The sequence below is a fragment of the Tenrec ecaudatus genome, chromosome 8 (assembly GCF_050624435.1).
Source record: "Tenrec ecaudatus isolate mTenEca1 chromosome 8, mTenEca1.hap1, whole genome shotgun sequence".
NCBI classification, from domain to species: Eukaryota; Metazoa; Chordata; class Mammalia; order Afrosoricida; family Tenrecidae; genus Tenrec; species Tenrec ecaudatus.
This window is the reverse complement of record NC_134537.1, coordinates 6,016,142-6,032,863: the sequence shown is the minus strand read 5'-3', so window position 1 is coordinate 6,032,863 and position 16,722 is coordinate 6,016,142. Positions and strand designations below refer to the sequence as shown.

General features: G+C 50.4%; 1 protein-coding gene across 2 annotated transcripts in view; it reads right to left on the bottom strand.

Annotated features, from left to right (window-relative positions):
* MED12L (mediator complex subunit 12L) overlaps positions 1–16,722 on the bottom strand; it is a 375,484-nt gene that overhangs the window by 290,325 nt on the left and 68,437 nt on the right. For both annotated transcript variants that reach the window (XM_075555944.1, XM_075555945.1), the window contains exons 6-8: positions 5,818–5,987; positions 2,390–2,500; positions 222–491 (exon numbers count right to left, since the gene is read on the bottom strand). In XM_075555944.1, the coding sequence (XP_075412059.1) occupies positions 222–491; positions 2,390–2,500; positions 5,818–5,987 (551 nt within the window). The remainder of the gene's footprint in view (positions 1–221; positions 492–2,389; positions 2,501–5,817; positions 5,988–16,722) is intronic.

Below are 16,722 nucleotides of genomic sequence, written 5' to 3'. Positions count from 1 at the left end.
TGACACGAAGCCCTGCCTCCTCAGCGTGCCCTAAGGGGCAGCCTCCTTTAAAAGCCAAGCACAACCCCGAGCCATGGTAAAGACATGGTAACGTGAAACTCCCTCAACAGATTCTTGGGATCAGGGAAAGCCGCGACGTGTGACGTGAACGCTGACGGGGCGGCTCCCGACCCCACTGCTTCCCACCCTGCGTTGACACAGGCGGACGGGCCAGGCCTTACCTGCAACATGCAGCTGAGTCCATACACCAGGGGGCCGTGCTGCGCACAGGAAAGGAAGTCGGAGAAGGCCAACTGCACGGGGCTCATGCCGGGGCCGGGCGGGCCGGGGCTGGGCGCCCCGATGCTCGAGGGGTTTGGTCCCATCATGATGTGGGGGGAGTGGGCGGCATGGAGACTGGGGCTGTCGGTCAGCAGCAAGGACAGGCGGCGGGCACAGAAGAAGGCGAGACGGCGGGACAGGTAGGCCGACTGGACGAACTCATCCGAATACTGCGGAGCAGAGATGCACCGGGCGTCAGGGACAGCCCCGCACACGAGCAGAGGGTTCAGCGGCCGCGGGAATGCGGGCTTTTTACCCCTGAGGAGCACGCCTGGGGCCTAAGGGATGCAGAGATGAGGCGAGCCCCCCTGGGGAGTTTCAGCTTCTCCAGTAGCCGAGCATGAAAGGGCGGGTGGGGGGGGAGGTTGGAATGAAGAGAACACCTCGTTTCTTCATACGGGCTGCCATCGAGTTGACTCAGGCCCCCGACAGCCCCGTGCATGGCACAGAGCGCTTTCTCTTAGGTTCCTGAGACTAATCTTAGCGGGGTCAGGCAGTCTCCGACTGTGGTTCACAGGCTCACATGTGAAGCACCACACCAGCAGGACGTCCCCCACTGATGACCATCCCCCCAGGGCCCTAGCTCACTATGCCTTAACCCTGACCAGTCCGACTGCTCAGTGTAAAAATATTCACGACTTACATGTTTTCTTTCCTACCAAGTCGGAAATCTAGTGTGTGCTGGGCACTCAGTGTGGATGGGCCCCGTCTCAGACTCTGAGTGGGGACCCCGTGTGGCTACAACTCAAAGGGAGGCAGGGGACAGAACACGAGGGACCCTGGGGTGTCCTGGGTTGTCGCCATGCAGTTCTCTGACAGAGATGCTAGGTGGGTTGGCACTGCCAACTTTCCCGTTGGCAGCTCAAGCCCCCCAGTGCTGCACTCCCACGGCTCTCAGGACCCCGTGCCTAGCAGCCAGGACACTGCTGAGCCCGGGTGTGGCCTGCCTCAGGGAGAAGACCCGGGCTGCCAATCCCGGGCCACAAGCGCGTCTCCTGGGCGGGGAGGGGGTGTCCTTCCCTATTGTTGGAAGTGCCATGTGCACGGATCACCCTTCAGGGAAAAGAACTGACATTTTGTATCACGTCAACCAGAGACAGCGGATTTTGCTTGGAATGGCAAAATGTCTGGGGGTGGGGGGCTGTATTGGTTTGTTTCTGATTGGACATGTTAGGGCATCTTGGGAGTGTCGTGTCATTGGGGGTCACCCTCTTGAAGTTGCGGTATGTGTTTTATCTTTGGGGAGGCGGGGTATGAAAAACACAGAATGAACCTATAGAGTCAGCGAGTGGAATAAGGGCTTTTGGGTGGGGGGACAGAGGTGTCAGCGGAGTGAAGGGGTGATGATGTTAAGGGGTCCACATAAGAAACAAAGGTTTGGAAACTGACTGTGGTAGCAAATGCACAATTCTGCTGGACGTGGTTGAAATGCGGAATTATTTGACATATCATTAATCCCAATGGACTAAAAAACAATTTTTTAACTAAAAAAATGTCAAAGATCCAAGGTATGTGTTTCCTATTCTTATTGGTCAAATGGGGGGAAGATGAGGCTTTCTATTCCCTTGAAAGTAACCGTCACAGAAGCCCACAGGGGCGGGTATACTCTGACCTGGGAGGTCAGTGTCAGTGGGAATCAGCTGGATGGCCGTGAGTTTGGGCTGGTTTGGGTTACTGGTTCAGGACAGTAAACCAAAGTAAAAGGTTGATAAAGACATCCACGTAAGAAAGCACTTGTTTTGCTTCCCCTCAAATCTGTATCCCTAGGAAGACTTGAACCAGAATTTTAAAGGTGCTCTTTGCTTAGCCCGACGATGGGAAAAACCTCTGTGGGTGGGATTCCTTGGAAACGTTTTGTGGATAAGAGCTATGGACATGGTCGGTATAAAGGACTGCAAACCCTCCGGGGAGGCCTCATCGCTCACGTGCTGTAGCTTCGAAGAGGGTAACCCTTCCATTTGCAAAGTGGGGCTTCTTCCTCTTCCTTTGTGCCTCTCCGTACCTTGTCGTCCCTAGTAGCCTCCTGTCTGGCCTATACCGTCACTGGCTACGGGGACAAGCACCGTACCTGCAGCGTCAGGGGTAACAAGAGCTTCAGAAGATCGTCATCTGTTGGTCTGATTTTTTCTAACACATCCAGGATCCATGTCAAGTATTCGTGTTTTTCTAGCATGCCTTCCTGAAAAGGACGAGAGAGAGAGAGAGAGAGAGAGAGAGAAAGAGAGAGAGAGAGAGAAACAATACAAAAAAGATATCGTATTAATTACATTGCAGCAAATCAACTCATGCTCTAGAAGGTCTCTTAGACCTACAGGCTATCATGAGAGCACTGTTTCGGGGAAGCATGGCCCCACTGGTTACTGTTACTAAAAGCTAAACAAAACTAAGGACTCGTGGTTGTGCTGGTTGGTTTTGACAATCCACTTCATTCTGGGTTGAAAAAAAAACAATCAATCCCTAGGTAAGAAAAGGGAATTCAGAAGCCATAGCTCCCCCCCTTCCCAGAGCACATCAAGCCTTGGATAGATTTCAGGGGGGGTTCAAATTCAAGGTCACAGGAAGGAACTTGGCCGAGAGTGATCATTCTAAAGAACGAAAGTACCCAAGCCATCTTCTTCTCAACAAGGGTTGTAAAATCTCACCCAGCTCAGTGCCCCCTTGTATCTCTAGCCTCCTCCACTCCCCTACAGGGGATTCCAGAATCTCTAACTACCTATACAATAAGCCTTTGAAACGTCACACAGTGACACAGCGGCAGTATAAAAGGTTAAGAATTTATAATAAGATAATGTGCAAATATTCCAAGATGACCAATAAGAAGGCAGTATACATGCACGCATGCACGTGCTTTCAAACTGTCCCATAGGATGGTCTGACACTTGCTGAGAGCCCCACCCTTGATGTAAGCACTAAAATTAAAAACCTGTCGGTCTCTTGCCTTCAAACTCCTATATACAAACGTACAACTATTCTTCTTCGACACTCTGTGCATAACTAGCTGATGCCCTGTTGCAGTTATGCACAACTCACTCCTGAGGAGCCCTGGTGGTGTGATGGCTACACACTGGGCTATGAACCACGAGGTGACCAGTTGGACACCACCCACTGCTGCGTGGGAGAAAGATGGAGCTTTCCACTCCTGTGAAGAGTGACATCTCAGGGACCCACTTCAGAGTCACTGTGAGTCGGCACCGTCTTGTTGGTAGTGAGCTGGGGTTTTTTGTGTGTGTTTCTAGTGACTCAAAGATTAGAAAGCCCCTATAAACATGATTTCCAATGACACTTTCCTACTAGCTCATCACGAGGAGTCATCTGTTCACGTCACCGCACCTATGTTTCTGCAGTGCCGCAGTGCCGACAAATGCCCTTGGAAAACTAAAATATCACCCGCTTTCCAATGTGAACATGAATTTCCCAAGTAATTTTATGACCTCGGAATCTAACTGTTAGCTATCAAAGAGAAATGGGTTTTGATATTCATACCGATGAATATAAATCAACACTTCCAAAAGTACTACACACACTGGTGCAAAGTAAGAGACATTTTTTCTAAGAGACACTGAAATCTCCTAAGTCAGAAAAGAACACAGACCTAAAGCCATCCTCTGCTGAAGGGAACTAAGATTAAGGAGTTCTTTTTATCGGCCTAAAACCTAAGGGTGCTGCTTCCAAAAGGGTCACGCTTTTTCCTAATTGGCGCGCCTTAAAAACAAAACCAACCAAACAAAAACCCTACCATTTAAGGCTCTATAGGGAAGAGTTTAAAACTGCACGACCATTCTACCCACTTCCTCTTTGATCGAGATAGCAGGGACTACAAATCTACGCTAGGCATTCAGCTCCTTTCACCAGTGAGGCAAACGTGAGCACGAGGCGCCCTCTGCTGGTCACTGTATGATTTGCACCAGGTCTGTTTAGTTACCATGGTTTGGATCAAGGGTCCTCAAACTGCCATGGCCCACCTAGGACATTTATCTGGCCCGCCCGCCGGGTGTTTTTGTCGCTGCTGCCTGTCCTGCTTAGCAGCTGACTCGTCCAGTGTGCATAGGAATTTGTTCACAGTGTTTTTAAAAAAAAAAACTATAGTCCGGCCCTCCAATGGTCTGAACTGGCCCCGTTTAAAAAGCTTGAGGACGCCTGATGACTCTTGACTCAGCGACGCCTGTAAGGACTGGGTAGAAACTGCCCTTGTGCGTTTCTAAAACTGTAACTTTTGTTTTAAATCATTTTAGTGTGGGCTCATACAACTCTTAGCACAATCCATATATACATCAATAGTGTCAAGCACATGTGTACATTCATTGCCATCATCATTCTCAAAACATTTGCTCTCTACTTGAGCCCTTAAAATCAACTCCTCATTTTTCCTCTCCCTCCCTGCTCCCCTCCCTCATGAACCCTTGATAATTTATACATTATTTTACCATATCTTACACTGTCCAATGTCTCCCTTCACCCACTTTTCTGTTGTCCATCCCCCAAGGACATTATATGTAGATCCCTGTAATCAGTTCCCCCTCTCTATCCCACCCTCCCTCCACCCTCCCGGTATCACCACTCACACCATGGTCCTAAAGAGATCATCTGTCCTGGATTCCCTGTGTTTCCAGTTCCTATCTGTACCAGTGTACAACCTCTGGTGTAGCCAGATTTTTAAGGTAGAATTGGGGTCATGTTAGTGGGGGAGATGAAGCATTTAGGAACTAGAGTAAAGTTGTATGTTTCATCGTTGCTACACTGCACCCTGACTGGCTCGTCTCCTCCCCATGACCTTCTGTAGGGGGATGTCCAGTTGTCTACAGATGGGCTTTGGGTTTCCACTCCACACTCCTTCACAATGATATGATTTTTTGTTCTTTAATACCTGATACTGATCCTATCAACACCTTGTGATAACACAGACTGGTGTGCTTCTTCCATGTGGGCTTTGCTGCTTCTGAGCTAGATGGCCACTTGCTTAAACTGTAACTTTTTACAGGAGTAAAATGCCCCCTCTTTCTCCCAAGAAGCCACTGAGAGCTCAGTAACCCCTCCGCTGGGGTCAAAGGCTCCTACTCCTTCCCCCACTCTGTGTGCATTTGGATCTGCAGCTGAACCAAATGAAGATGACCTTTCTTTGGGAGCCACGCTGCTCTAGATGTGATTGGCTAGGAGGCAGGAGGCATCCATGAGAAGACACTTTTGGATGCATACATCCAGTTTTGCAAACACAAAAGGCTTAGGAGGATGGTATTTAATAGTGCAATTACAAAGTCATCAACAGCTTTCAGAGAGCTGACACCACTGAAAACTGTCAGTCAAAATGTGCCCGTTAAAGCTTCTCCCGTCGCAAATGTCTCTCCCGAATGCAAGTCAAGGTGAGCAATGTCAGATTGCTGCCTTTCAGAGCTTCAATGTAATCCCTGGAAAACTGAACTAAAGGGGGGTTGCTCTCTGCTCAAAAGCCTTCTGCCGGGCCGTGTGCTTGTGCTTGTGCTTGTGCTCGGGGAAGCTTGCCTGGAACATGTGAAAGGCCAGTTTCTCGTTGTAGTCCCACTGTTTCATCGCCTGCTCCACCTCCGGAGGCACAGGGGTGGGGGCGTCGCCCGCGCCGGAGGCCATGTGGTAGAAGTCGGAGATCTTGGCCAGCTGTTCTCGCAGATACCTGGTGGAGATCTGCGTCCACTCTGCATTGAAAGGCAAAAGTAAAAGGATCAGAATTTCTGGACACCACGCACGCACCCTCGGACTTCTCCTCCCCTTCTCTGCCGATATTAGGGGCGCTAGGCCGGGCCGACGGGAAGAGACAGATCCAGAGACCCTCGTGTGTGTGTACGAGAGAGCTTTGTGTCAAAGGGCAGTTGCATATCAAGAGAGCACCCCAGCCCAGTCCAGATCGAGTCCACAGGTCTGACATTAGAACCCAGATCTCTCTTCAGGCTCACGCCGCCACCTGCAGTGACGTAAAATGTAGGAAGGCCACAGGCCGGCGGGTGCAAAGTCTTGCAGATCCAGTGGCGGTGGAAGCATCTCAGCACTGGTATGGGTCTCCACCAGGCTCCTCCAGCCCTTTCACTCTTAATACCCTCAAGTTGATGCAAGATTATGGAGCTGCCACATTCGAAGTCCCTGGAGCACAAACACTCCAGTACCCTCGGCTGCTAACCCAAAGACTGGTGGTTCGAGTTTCCACAAAGGAGCCTTGGAAGCAAGGTCTTGGCTATGTATCTCTAAAACATCAGCCTCTGAAAACGCGAGTGTCCAGTTCTACGGTGACACGCGAGGGCTCGGCATGGCATCAGAACCAACTGGGTGGGAAAGGGTGTTTGTTTGTTTGTTTGTTCTGGGTTACCTTGAAGATGCGCTGATTTTCAAACAAACACATTTCCTAAAAATGCTGCTTTCCCACGTGAGTGCAGTTCAGAGACGTTTGCCTGTCCACGGCTCTCACATGGTGAAGCCCTTACACGGTGCTCACCAGTGCAGTAAGGCCTGCCCTGCGGCTGCCAGTGGAACACCGGCCAGCCCTGCCCCGCCCTCCCCTTCTGTGACTCTCACTCTAAAAAACAGCAAAGATCCCACACTCGAACTAGGCCCATCGGGTGGTCCTCCAAGTTCAACAACACCCAGTGTGCCAACCATCTCAAATGTACGGGCAGGAGACAGAACAGTGGAGGCGAGCCCTTTTAAGAAAAGCCAAGTGGTTCTCAAAAGAAATCAAGCCACCCCTCCCCCCACTCCCCACCTCAACCCTGAATGTAATTCTCTGGGGTATGTTTCTCAGGCTCCAGGTCAGGTTTCTAATATACCTAATTAAGATGTGTTCTTTTGGTCAATCAGTGAGGAGACGGACACCCACCAGGGGCTGGGCTGAGAATGTAGCATGCATGCGTGCCCCTCCCTCTGCCGCCCCACGCAGTGACAGGGCAAGGGCAAGCTGCCTGAGCCCTCTAGGTCGGAAGCCTTGGGACTCAGCCAGAAAGGAGGGGTGAGTCACAAGAGGCAGGGGACCAGGACAGAAAGGGAAAAGGGAGCAGTAGAGGGCATTAAAGAAAAGAAATCACTAACATGATTAAAAAACGTCTGCCATGGGGCACAGATTAAATCCACGTGTTTGCCTCGGGCAGCCATGAGGGACGTGAGACCACCTTCATCCCATTCCCTGAATGAAAATGTACTAACTGCATGAATTTCCCAAGGACCAGCGAAACCCTGTGTGTGAGTCTGGGTGGACCAGAGAAACAAATTCATAGACGTCCGTGTGTGTTTAAGAAAGAGCTTTATACACAACAGCAGTTGTGTGCTGAGAAAATACCCTAGTCCGGTCCAGATCAAACCCATAAGTCCGATATTAGCCCCTATGTCCGATGCCAGCATATAATAAATTCCTCTTCAGACTCACACAACACAGGCAATGACGCCGAATGCGGGAAGGAGGAAGCATAGAGAGTCAGTGTGTCCTGCCTCCCAATGAGATCATTAAGCAGCGACCTGACTGACAGGCTAGACTCCACCCCTCGCTCTGCATAGTCTCGAGTTGGTGGTACCCGATGATGTAACCACCGGACGGCATTTCAGACGAAGCCATCCTACTGAGACCTCGCCACGCAGCGCTGCCTTCCCAGGCCCTTCGGCAGACGGGTCTCCCACCTTCCGAATTTCGGAGGAATCTCTTTTGACGCAGGAGTAGAAACCAATGCACAAAGGTGAGCAGAGCCCTGCATCTGGTACCAGTTCAATCCTTCTGCTGGTTCGTTTGCCCCACCCCTGCCCCTACCCCCAGCAGCACTGATAACAGGAACTGTCACCAAACTTACACCTGTGGGCATTGAAAACAAGAGGGTGGGGCCATCCATCCATCCGTGCCACCGTCTCTGTGTGCCCCGGCACATGGCACTCGCGTGGCTCCACGGCACACAAAGCCAACCACCGAGACGAGGCACATCAGCTTCGCTATATAAGCAAGAGCACAAATGGCAAGGATTCACGACCTGGCTTTTGTCTGCTGGGCCTTGCCATTCGCTCGCGCCCAGTGTGGTACTCCTCTGCTGTCCCCACGGAGCAAGCTACGTCCCAACAGCCAGAGCAGCACGTGCAGGCGCCCGCCCCTACTTCTCTGGGAGGCAGCTTCCTTTGTGAGACTGTTTTTAAATAGAGAAGACATTACCACATTACCACAACCACAGCCCCCAAAACCCACAAGTCTAATATTAAACGAAGATTTTTAAAAGGCCTCTGACATCCCACCACACCAAAACAGCCAATCCGTATTTTCAGAGTGTGACTTCCCCGGTGCTTTATCCCTTTAGACATGCTTGGATCTTGACGGGAATGCATATCTTTGGTAAACTGTCGGACACACTGCCTCCCCGGATGACTGCCTCCCTCTGGGGGCGGTGCTTCTACAGCAGGGAGCAACGGCAGGTGGTCAGGCCCACCAGACCCAGGTGCTCTGGGATGACACAGTCTAGAGCGGCTGGGATGGGGGGTGGGGGGAAAAGAAGCCATCCACAGGGCCCCAAAAGCAGACACCTGTACTTCATCCCACAGGACAGGCTACAGGACAAAGGTTTTTCTAAGTGGGTGGGCAGGGTGCGGGGGGGTGCTGAACAATTTCTTCTCCTCCTGGAAAAGGCAGAGGTAGGTCATAAGACGCTTGGGGGTCCAGAGTAAACTAGTGTTTTAAAAACAACAGGATGCACAGACACAATTTTGTTGTAAAAAAAATGAAAAGTAGAAATTACACACGGCCACCAGGAATGTGTCCTGTCCAGTCACTTGGGTCGGGGCCACTGACAACTCTTGTGCAGAAGTATCGGCAAAAAAAGGGGGAACAGTGGGGGAGGTGCCAGCTCTCCCCACTCCCGTCCCAGCCCCTGCCACGCAGGCCACTGAAACAGCTAGTTCTAAACCAGTACCTGCTCCTCGGGAGAACAGGGGGGTCTTTCCACTCCTGTAAAGAGCGCGTCTCATGAACTCAGTGTCTATGAGTTTGCACTGACGAGGGCAGTGAATCTGGTGGGGTGGAGGGGGCAGTTTTTAAAGGTTTTAAGCAAAGACAAGACAAAGTCCAGGTGTGTACATAAGGACTATCTCTTGGGGAGATGGCTGAGGAAGAACAAGCTGACTTAACGCTGGAGGTGGAAGAACGAGATGCCTGCGTGGATCACAGCACCAGGAACTGCCAAGTGACGCAGAGTGCGTGGGGGAGGAGCCAAGTTCATGGCGGTGTTGTTTTTTTAACTAACTTTTTAGTTTAATTACACGTATTTTGAGCTCCCTGGAGACTCCTATGCACCTCTGAGAAATAGCACAGAGCACAGGCGTCTTACCCAGTCCCCCAATGCCCCAGGGCACTGCTTTCTCTTCCTAGGGCAGGCGCTCTTCGGAAAGCAGCTCCAGACTCGGCATCGCAGTTATGGGCACCCTCTCTGAGGCAACTGAGGGTGCTGCTTGTATGGCATCGGGCAGCGAGAATCCCACAGAAAGGCAGGAGGTGGGCTGGCGGAAAGCAGGATCTCTCCGGGCACGTCTGGAGGAAGGCAGCTCCCCTCCACTCCCCATGGAGTCTGCCCTTTGTGGGGTTCAGAGAGGGGGCAGTGGGACAGATAAAGAAGCCTGAGGAGAGTGGTGGCCGTGTCCCGCTGCCATGAGCAGTGGGCCTTCTACACCAGGGAGGAGGAGGGTCGTCAGGAAAGGGAGGACACGACCCCAAAAAGACAGGGGCCATAGATCATTCACTGGATAATCAAGGCATCATGCAAGGGAGAGGTAATGCTTGACACCGTCAGGGCAAAGAGACCAGGCCGCCAAGTGGGGGGACGGGAGGCCGGGGTCTCAGGCACAGAAACAAATGGGAGGACAGGGAGTTTGATGAGATAGGAGAGGGAAAAGGACAGGTTATCTATCAACTTCGAATGGCACCTCTCCTGTGAGAATCTACCCCTGCGGGGATAGCGCTTGTCACTGGACCCGGATTTCCCAGGGCGGCTGACACAAGCTGTTTCCCTGAGGACTTTTCCCCACTTGTCCTTTTTTCACCCGACAGCCCCACGAATTCATCTCGAGGCGAGGTAAGCAGTGGTCACAGAGCCGAGATTTAGCCCCGGGAACAAGAATGTCTTAGTGGGCACTCCAACCATACCACCGGCTTCTCCCTGCACCGACAAGCTTTGGAGGTTTCCTCGTGGCACAGGGGCACGCTGGCCACCACAGTCTCCTTCCTGTGGGTGCGAACTGGCTGGGGGAAGCTTACAGCCACCAAGAGCTCCGTGTCTCGGGTCTTTCCAGACAGGTCTATGCACTTGTGCCGAGCGCATTAACTGCCTTGAGCATGGTTAGATGGCCCCTCGCGGAGTAACAGGGACGGTCCTTTCCACAACTTTAAGCAGGGGCACCTAGTTAACCCCTGAGCACAAGTCTCCACAGCCGTTGGTAATGTGAGGCCAAGTCACCGTTAGGTTCACTGCCCTGGGAGATGGAGGTCATCATAAGGCCATGGACCTGTCTGAACAGCCAGACTACAGCGCAGGGTTTCCCTGTCGAGCACACAGACCCTGGGCACAGGCAAGCCGGACCCTGGGGAAAGATGTGCTCACTGGGAGATGGACAGGTCCAAGGATAAAGGGAAAGGTCTCCCCCAGAGGATGTGGGGGAAAGGGGTGGCATTGGAGAAAGACATTGGTGGTCGCTACACAATCTGTTGTCAGCTTGAGACTTAAGAGTGAAGGGGTGGAGTTTAGCCCATCCATCAGGTCACAGCTTGATGACCTTTGGAGGCGCTAAGGAGATACATAGCTTGCTGGCGGTGGGACGCTCTCACTCCCTGCTAGACATTCCTGCTGACAGGACACATGGAGCCACGCGATGGCAGCCAGAGCCCTGGAGCTGGAGGAGCCACGTTAAGACCCACACCAGCGCAGATGCTTCCACTACCACTGGATCCACAAGACTTCCCACCCGCTGGCCAGTGATCTTCCTGCATTCAGTGTCATTGCATGTGTAGTATGAATCTACAGAGGGATTTATAGATTGGTATCGGACAGATGGGCTAATATCAGACTTATGGACTTGATCTGGACTGGGCTGCGATGCTTTCCCAACATTCAATTGTTCTTATCTATAAAGCTCTTTCTTATACACGAGTGTCCATGAATTTGTTTCTCTACTCTACCCAGACTAACACAACATTGGTCGCCCACTCCCCACACGCAGACATCCACACGATTCATATTACCACACTAGACACTGGATCGCCCGGAGCCCTCTCCCGGCTTCTGCGATGGCATCAGAGGGCAATGCCCCCATCTAAGCCTACCCACCACGTGCTCTCTTCACGCTGGCCTGGAATGGAGTCTCGCGGGCAGCGGTGGCTTTGCGTTTCGCTTGCAACAGAAAACGCACCATTGTAACTTAGGTCCTAAATTCCATGGCCACGAGGTTTGTATTTATGAACAAGCTTTAAGTGACTAAGAGTCCTTCATTGGGCCTTAAATACTAAACACTGCAGGCACTGCATCGACAGCTAACCATGCAAAGGCATCCTATGTCCAAAGGCTCTAAACCAGCAAGTGTGGGTGCCGACCCATCAGAGCCACCCCCCGTTTCTCCTCTGGAACTCACCTCCACTTTATATTTCTGGGGCCCAAAGACTAATGCTGATGGATGATCGATCCCCTTCATGAAACCCGCTCTCTTTAACAAGGCGCCCTCGTGGCGTAGTGTTTGTGCGCTGTGCTGCCAACCCTGAGGCCAGCAGTTTGAAACCACCAGTCGGTCTGTGAGGGAAAGATGAGGCTGTGTACTCCTGTAACTATGTACCGTCTCCTAAACTCACAGGGGCAGTTCGACCCTGTCCTACAGGGACGCCCATGGTTAAAGTGGACTGAGTGGTAGTGAGTTTGGGGGGTTTTGTTTTGTTTTTTTAATTCACTTCAACTGTGTTGCTCCCACAAAGACATCTAAACAGACTGTTTCTTGACCGCCCTGTCTCAACATGCCTTCCTCTCAACCTTCTCCTTGAGTCATCTTGAGGAGCCCCAGTTTATCTTTACACTCCGTGGAAATATTAATAATATGTGGGGGGCTTTGAAAAGTCTGGGGATAACTATCCATTATATGTCAATTCAACTGCTCCACGGACATTCAGAAGGACCCCCGTATGCAACAAAAATGAAAAGCGTATGTACCAAACATCAGTAAAAACTCAAGACAGCTATTCTGGCTTTACCCGGGAAGATCTGTGTGACTGTGTGCACATACATACGGGGACTTCAAAACGCTCGTGGGAAAACGGAATTCAAGACACTGGAGTTTTTCCACAAACTCTTTGAAGTTGGGAGAGATTGTGTTTGTTTATATTGAGTTGCAATCCACACTGAAGGCTGCACCCCCTTGATCTGCATCGGCACGTGCTTCAAGCCCTCTGCTTTCGGCCGGCAAGGCGGTGTCATATGCACATCACAGCGTGTTAGTTCGTGTTCCTCCGGTCCTGAGCCGGGCTCTGTGTCCGGTCACCCGGCTGCTCTGAGGATCTGCTCAGCACACAAAGCAATTATGGATGGTGAGTGGATCCAACCCGGATGCGCACCTTTCCGGATTTTAAACCATGCCGTTTTCCCTCGCTCTGTTCATACAAAGGCCTCTTGCTCCACACAGAGGATCCAGGTGAGCACAACGAAGTGTTTGAAACCTCCTTTGTCTCAGGTACATCCAGTCTGTTAGGATCCACACAGTCGAATGCCTTTGCATAGACAATGAAACACCAGTAAACATCTCTCTGGTCATCTCTGCTCTGAGCCTAGATCCATCTGACACCTGCAATGATCCCTTGTTCCACATCATCTTCTGAATCCGGCCTGAACTTCTGACAATTCCCCGTCAGTGCACTGCTGCAACTGTGATTGGATGACCTTCGGCAAAACTTCACTCGCAGGTGGAATCATCGATACTGTTGGGTCATCTTTCTGTGGGATGGGCACCCATGTGGACCTCTTCCAGGGATCCGTCTTCCAAATTTCTTGGCATAGATGAGTGAGTGGTTCCAGACCTTCATCAGCTTGTGGGAACACTTCCACTGGCATTCTGCCAATTCCAAGAGGCTTATTTTGCTAACACCTTCCGTACCATCGGTTCTTGATCCCATGATCAGCCTCCTGAAATGGTTGATGCTAGTTCTTTTAGGTACAGTGACGCTGTGTATTCTTCGCAGCTTCTTCCATTGCTTCCTGCACCGTTCGCTATTCTGCCCCTAGAGGCTTGCAGCACTGCAGCTTGAGCGTCTTCATGAGCTCTTTCAGCTTAAGATACGGCTGAGTGGGTGCTTCCTTTCAGGTTTGCGAACACCAGGGTATCGCGCATTTCATGATATTTCGCTTCGTCTTCTCCATCTGACTGTTACACTCTTCTGTTCATCTCTTTCGCTTCATCCCTTCTTCACAGTGCTGGGAGTGGCGACACCGGGAGGGTGTAGGGAGGGTGGGCTGGAAAGGGGGAGTCGATCTATATATAACCTCCTCCCTGGGGGACGGACAACATAAAAGTGGGTGAAGGAAGACATCGGACAGTGTAAGATATGACAAAATAATAATTTATAAATTATCAAGGGTTCATGAAAGAGAGGGGAGCGGGCAGGGAGGGGGGAAACTGAGAAGCTGATGCCAGGGGCTTAAGTGGAAAGCAAATGTTTTGAGAATGGTGAGTGCAATGAATGTACAAACGTGCTTTACACAATTGATGGATGTAGGGATTGTGATGAATTGTATGTGCCCCTAATAAAATTGATTTTTAAAAGTTTCAGAAAAATGAAATTAGTGTATTTACACCTTTGGGCCATGCATTTTTCCCTTCTAGGGCCCTGCAAATACATCTGCATGAATACACCAGGGATATTATTACTGGTAAAAGCAAGAGACAGGAAATGGCAAACATCTGTGGGCAGAGGATGAGCTGAGGGAAGGGCAGCACTGCCCCACCACAGAGGACTCGGCGCTTTAAAGAAAGAATGGAAAACGTCAAACAGCCGTCAGGACACTCGTGGGCGCGTCGCCCTGGTGTTAGGGCGCTTGGCAGTGAAGGATGCGACCGTCTGCTTTGGTAGATTTAACAGCTTCGGACACTCTTTGAGACAGTTCCACGCTAGCCTACCAGGTCCTCCAGGAGTCGGAACGGAAACAACTGTAGTAGGTTTTGTTTTGATCTTTAAGTGAAAAAGGCCAAGAACTGACCGGTGACTACACACTGACCACTTCTCTGTGCAAGGAGGAAGGAGGAATAAAAAGATCTATGCATTTCCTCACTGTGCAAAAATGAAAACCGAAAACGGATAGCAATGGTGGTGAAATAACCCCCAAGGGGAAAGAACAGCCGGACTGTAGGTGAAGGGACAGGGGGGTGGGGTGAGATAGGAATAAACAACAATACAGAATATGTTATGGGTTCTCGGGGTTGGCAGGGCAGGGGAGGGAAGGTAAAAGGAGAAACTGATATCAAGGGGCTCAAGAAGAAAGATAATGTTTTGAAATGGTTGATGGCCCTGTTTGTACATATCCGCTTAATATAGTGGATGTGCGGACTGCTATACGTAAGAGCCCCCAATAAAACAATTTATTAATACACAAAAAAGCTGAAAGATTGCACTAGAAACCGATTGTCCAGGGCAATGCGGGCAGATGGGGTAACGGGATCAGTGGGGAGCAATGGCAAGAGAAGCCTTCTGGGTTACCTTTTCATGTAACTTTGTACAAGCCGGGGTTTGGCATATTCAAGATCGCAAGGCAGAAACAGTGAACCCTAAAACTGAAAGCAAAGGGAAAGAATGAACCTCACCAGAGGAGGACATAATCATTTATGAAGCTACAGTATAATGCTCGAAGAGAATGACCGTGAGATAGTAAAGGAATAAATATCATGGTCTCATAAGCAGCCACCCCAAATCCCAAAACCAAACCCACTGCCCTCAAGTCAATTCCCACTCAGGCCAACCCTGTGTACAACTGCCCCTTCGGGCTCCTGAGACTCTTAAATCTTCACAGAAGCAAACAGCCTCGCCTTTATCCCATGAATAGGGCCCCTCAAACTTTTTAAACAGGGGGCCAGTTCACTGTCCCTCAGACCCGTTGGAGGGCCGGACCATAGTTTAAAAAAAAACTGTGAACAAATTCCTATGCACACTGCACTTATCTTATTTGGAAGTAAAAAAACAAAAGGGGCAAAAACACCCAGCGGGCCGATAAATGCTCTCAGTGGGCTGCATGTGGCCTGCGGGCCGTAGTTTGAGGACGCCTGTCGTAAAGCAACATAGTGGATTCAAACCGCTGACCTTGGGGTTGGCAGCTCCATCATAACAAACGCTGCCTATTGTTGGTACAGGATTGCAAATCTGAAGCTACTAGCCATCTGTCGTGAGACAGACCTAGTAAGGACACACGTCTGTAATAATGAAAGAGGCTGACTTTTAAAATTCGATGTTCTATGAAGGCGTCTTTGCTGGATTACATTGGGCTGCTAACCACAAGGTCAGCAGTTCAAGCCCACCAGCTGCTCCCAGGAGAAAAGTGAGGCTGCCTGCTCCTGTGAAGATTCACCCAGACTTGGAAACCCAAAGGGCGGGGGGGGGGGGGAGTACCTGGCGGTTCTACTCTGCCCTACAGGCTCGCAAAAAGTTGGAATTAACTTGATGGCAGTTGAGTCGAGAGTCAATGTTAAATGGTAAACATAATGATACTGAAAATGGGAGGATGATACACACACAGAGAGGCTTCAAAAAGTTCAGGGGAAAATGGAATGAAAAAGAACATGGACTTTTTCCATAAACTTTTGAAGCCCTCTAGTATATGTAATGTGTATGTGTGTGGGTATATGTCCATGTGTGTGTCAGTGTGGGTGTGTGTGTGCATACATATGCATTGTGTGTATGTATGTGTATTTATGTGGGTGCATATGTGTATGTATATAGGTGATGTGTATATATACATGTGTTATGCATGTGTATGGATGTGTGTGTGCATGTGCACATGTGTGTATCCCTCTATGTGCGGAGGTATCCGTCCACTGACAGAGCAGCACACTACTTTAGCCGTGACACCCCGACAAACCATCCCCTACTACCAGCAATGGGGTTCTTTAGACAACGAGCAGCTTGCAGAGCGACAGCAGGTAAAGCACGCGCGGAGCCTGTGCCCCAAAGCCAGGAGGGGCTCAGAGACATAGACGTCACACCTAAAGGACTCCACCAGTCAGCCAGGGACATCAAACGGAGTGAATGTACTTGACCTCCAACCGCCAAGTAAATAAAAACCATGAACCCATAATAATAACCGAAAATAAAGTTAAAACAAAAACAGAAAAGTTCATTTTCATCACCGGTCAGCAAATGGCAACAACCCTTGTCCTGAAAATCAATAATCAAAGGAAAAGCATTTA